The 3,896-nt window shown below is 30.4% G+C and overlaps 1 protein-coding gene across 1 annotated transcript; it reads right to left on the bottom strand.

Annotated features, from left to right (window-relative positions):
* Positions 1 to 1,737: 1,737 nt before the first annotated feature.
* Positions 1,738 to 2,963, bottom strand: LOC137825936 (uncharacterized). The gene is made up of 4 exons (XM_068631749.1): positions 2,876 to 2,963; positions 2,686 to 2,787; positions 1,929 to 2,285; positions 1,738 to 1,841 (listed from the first exon to the last, which is right to left on the bottom strand). Exons 1-4 carry the CDS (start codon positions 2,921 to 2,923, stop codon positions 1,770 to 1,772), a joined length of 579 nt encoding a protein of 192 aa, XP_068487850.1. The 5' UTR covers positions 2,924 to 2,963; the 3' UTR covers positions 1,738 to 1,769.
* Positions 2,964 to 3,896: the final 933 nt, after the last annotated feature.

Raw genomic sequence — 3,896 nt, 5'->3', positions numbered from 1 at the left:
TAATTTTGAATGTTGAAGCTTAAATCATCTGTAATTGATGTTTGCATAAATCTTGCACTGTTCTTCATTATATTCGTATTAGATGCTCAAAGAGGAAACTCCCAATACCAAGATTTCTACGCGTCTTGAGTGTTTATACATTGATGTTGATCTTCGAAATCATTTTATATTTGTATATATTTAGATGTTGAAGCTTGATTCTTCTAATCTTTAAGTTTGCTTGAATCTTGTATTGTAGCATCTTCGTTTTTCTATTAGACGCTCTACATGGAAACTTTTCATATGATATTATCTATGTGTCTTATGTGATGTAAATTTTTCTAGAAACAAATCAAATAAAATTGAACTATAATGTAAACAAAATAAATCAATTGGCATTGAATAAAATCAATATAATTTAGTATTACAATCTTTGTTTTTGAAAACATTTTAAACCAAGAATCTATTGGTACAATTCTTTTAAAAAAAAATTCTAAGTTTGACTAAATTATAAATGTTGAAGCAAATCATACTTTGAATGAGATTTAATTTATAAAAACATTATTTCAAAATCAAATCAATAGAAGATATTTATCTATTTTTTCGAATAATTTCTTATTTAAAACATCGTTTTTTAAAAACTTTCTTTCTTTACAAATTTTCATAATGTTTAAGCATATCATAGTGTTAAGTAAGATTTATTTCATTCAAAGAACATATTTAATAATGATAGAATTAACAATTAGATTTTTCAAAAGACTATATTTTTTGTTAAGAATATGAAAACTTTTTAGACCCATTCAACTAATACGTTTAAGTGAAATCTTTTATTTGAATGTTAAATACTATCAAGATGAGGTTCAAAATCATTTAAATATGATTAGAAAGTAGTTTAAGAACATAAGTATTGAGTTTAGAAACTCCCTGATATGTAAGATCGTCTAATGCATAAAAGATGAAGTGATTGTCTAACATGTTCCTGGTGACTGAATCGTCTAAGTAGTCTTATTCTTTGAAAATTTCTAGCATGTAAATCATTAAAAGATCGTTTAGCACATCTTGTACAGTGAGACAATATAGTACGTTTTTTTGTACATTGAGATCGTCTAGTGCATTTTGTATTGTGAGACCATCTAGCATGATAAAATTGCAGTCTTTGACTTTACTCCTTTGAACATAAGGACCTCCTAACGGGCTTAAGCTCTAAATGGTTTTAGTTTAACAGTTTTTAGTCTTAATAGACAATTTAGTGTTACTACAAAAAAAAGTGTATATTGTGGCGGATATTTTCGTATTAACTGAAGTTTATAACCGCCACAATATACGCTTGTGGCGGTTTCCCAAACTGCCATAGAACTGGCCGCCACAAAGTTTAATGTGACGGTTTTACGCTACCCGCCGCAACACCTGCCACTTTAAACATAGTGTAAGTAATGGCGGTTTTTATATGTAAGTAGTGTCAGTTATAATTGTCGCAATTTACATTCATTGAAGAAGATTCAGACGCCATAATATACGTAAGTAGTGGCGTTTTTAAATGACGTAGTTTTAATTCTGAATAAATAAAATTTAACCACTTTTTTATAACCTGTTTTATACAATTATAAAATTTAATCACCACTTTTTCATAATAAAATAAAATAATGTATAAAGTTATAATCATCCATTCGTTTCATTGAAAATTAAAGTACACATAATAATGTTCAAAATTTTATATGTAATTGAAAATTAAACACATAAAAAGTTCATACATCCCTAATCAAGTTTAAAATTAAAACACACATCCCTAATTAGTTTTGCTTCCAGCACTTTGATCCTATTACTTGATTAGGTGATGGAGCACCACTTCCATAATCTGATGCCTGAAATAAATAATTTTAAGTTAATGAATTTGTATGTTTATAATTATAAAATAAAAGACACCAATAAATATTTAAATATATTAATACCTCATTGGTGGATGCATGAACCAAATTAGCTACCATTGCAGCAAAATGTTCTGGAACATCTTTTCTTGAAGCAATATATGCAAGCAAAGTGTTCATTTGATTTTTCACAGTTGCAAGCTCATTTTCCATTTGAGATACCTTGTCCTCCACATTTGACGAAGTTGAACTAGAGGAAGCATGGTTCATACCACTTAGCCTTGTTGTGGATCCTTTGAAAGCAAGGTTGGGACAAGATCCATATGATAGCCCTCTAACTTGACTCGGATGCTCCTTATCAAATATGACACCAATTGGATCTTCTGGATATATATCTAAACCACCTTTTGGATTTGTCAACATTAGTTCATCAATTTTTTCCTGGATAAAATTGAAAATAATAAAAAAACAACATATACTTGTTAGAATATATTATGGTCGCAATAAACATAATGAAATGGTTGAACTCTTAACTACAACTACAACATAGATTCCAAACAGTATGAGCATTTGCATGTAATCATGATGCTTACTCAGGAGGAAGATTTGATGTATGCAAGCAGTCCAATATATCATCATGATCAATACATCATCATCAAAGCAGTCCAATATATCATCATGATCAATACATCATCATCAAAGCAGTCCAATATATCATCATAATCAATACATCATCGTCAAAGCAGTCCAATATATTTCCATGATCAATACATCATCATCAAAGCAGTCCAATATATCATCATGATCAATACATCATCATCAAAGCAGTCCAAACACTTACCCCAATTTCCAGCGCCTCATCATTCACATATGTGCCATTTTTCCTCTTATGTGTGATCTTCCACATTTCAGCTCGTCCAATATTTTTACCAGTCTCAATTTTCTATATGTTCAACAATAATAATATAAGTATATTGTGGCGGAAATTGTAATATACTAAAATAGAGAGCACAATATAAGTAAACAAATACCAAATTATTTCTTCTTCTTGACAAAGACATAGCACCACCAGTGTGCATAATAATTTGTCTCTTTGTTATATCTCTATTTCTATTACACATGTTCTACAAAGTGAAAATGAAATCAGTTTTGTTTAAACTTAAAGTAAGCTTATTAATAATAATAAAAAAAACAGAGTTTACCATACGACTGTAAAAGACCTCAAACGATAATCAACAAAAACAACCCATTGTTCCATGTTTAATCCAGCTGGAACATTCTTGATGAGGTCACTTCTGCTCATAAGTGGGTCAGAAAATTCATTCCAAAGCTTGCATCTGTGTTCCCTCCATAGTTTCCCAATTTTAAACATAACATCTCTTTTAGCCAAATCTCTATTTACTTTGAAACAAAATCGAGACTTCAAAAAAGAAAAGAAATTAGTCCAAATGTATTGAATAAATTAAAGTTATTTCAATGTAAGTTATATTACCTTTAGTGCACTCTCCCACACCGTATCCTTGTAAGTATCTGGCAAAGTTGACCAATTTTCAAAACTAATAGGGAACAATACATGATTTGTCGCTAGCTGTCCACAAACTCCAGCAAGTAGACCAGATGCTTCTCCAATTGGTTGAAATTTGTCATCATAGTTCACCACCACATGTAATTTGTTAGGTAAGTTATGAGCATCCCTAACCTTCACCTTTAGTTTTTGACTAACTCCTTCCCCATCTATAAAAATCCAAATACATTATTTCATGTGCAGTGAAACTTATTACATGTAAAGAAAAAAAAAACAAAAGATTTTACCTATAACATCAATAAACTAATAGTTGTTTGATTGCTTGATTTTCTTGGTTGCACTCTTTCAGGTTCAGACTCAGAAGTTGGTTGTGCTGGTGCAGATTCAGAAGTTGCTGGAAGTACAGATTCAGATGATTCAAGATTTTCAGATTCAGTCTGTGGTTGTGGAACTTGTGAAGCTTGTGGTTGTGGAACTTGTAAAGCTTGTGATTGTGGAACTTGTGAAGTTTGTGGTTGTGTAGGTTG

Source organism: Phaseolus vulgaris, chromosome 8 (genome assembly GCF_000499845.2).
Source record: "Phaseolus vulgaris cultivar G19833 chromosome 8, P. vulgaris v2.0, whole genome shotgun sequence".
Classification (NCBI taxonomy): Eukaryota; Viridiplantae; Streptophyta; class Magnoliopsida; order Fabales; family Fabaceae; genus Phaseolus; species Phaseolus vulgaris.
The sequence above is the reverse complement of the archived record's forward strand: the minus strand, read 5'-3'. Positions and strand labels throughout refer to the sequence as shown.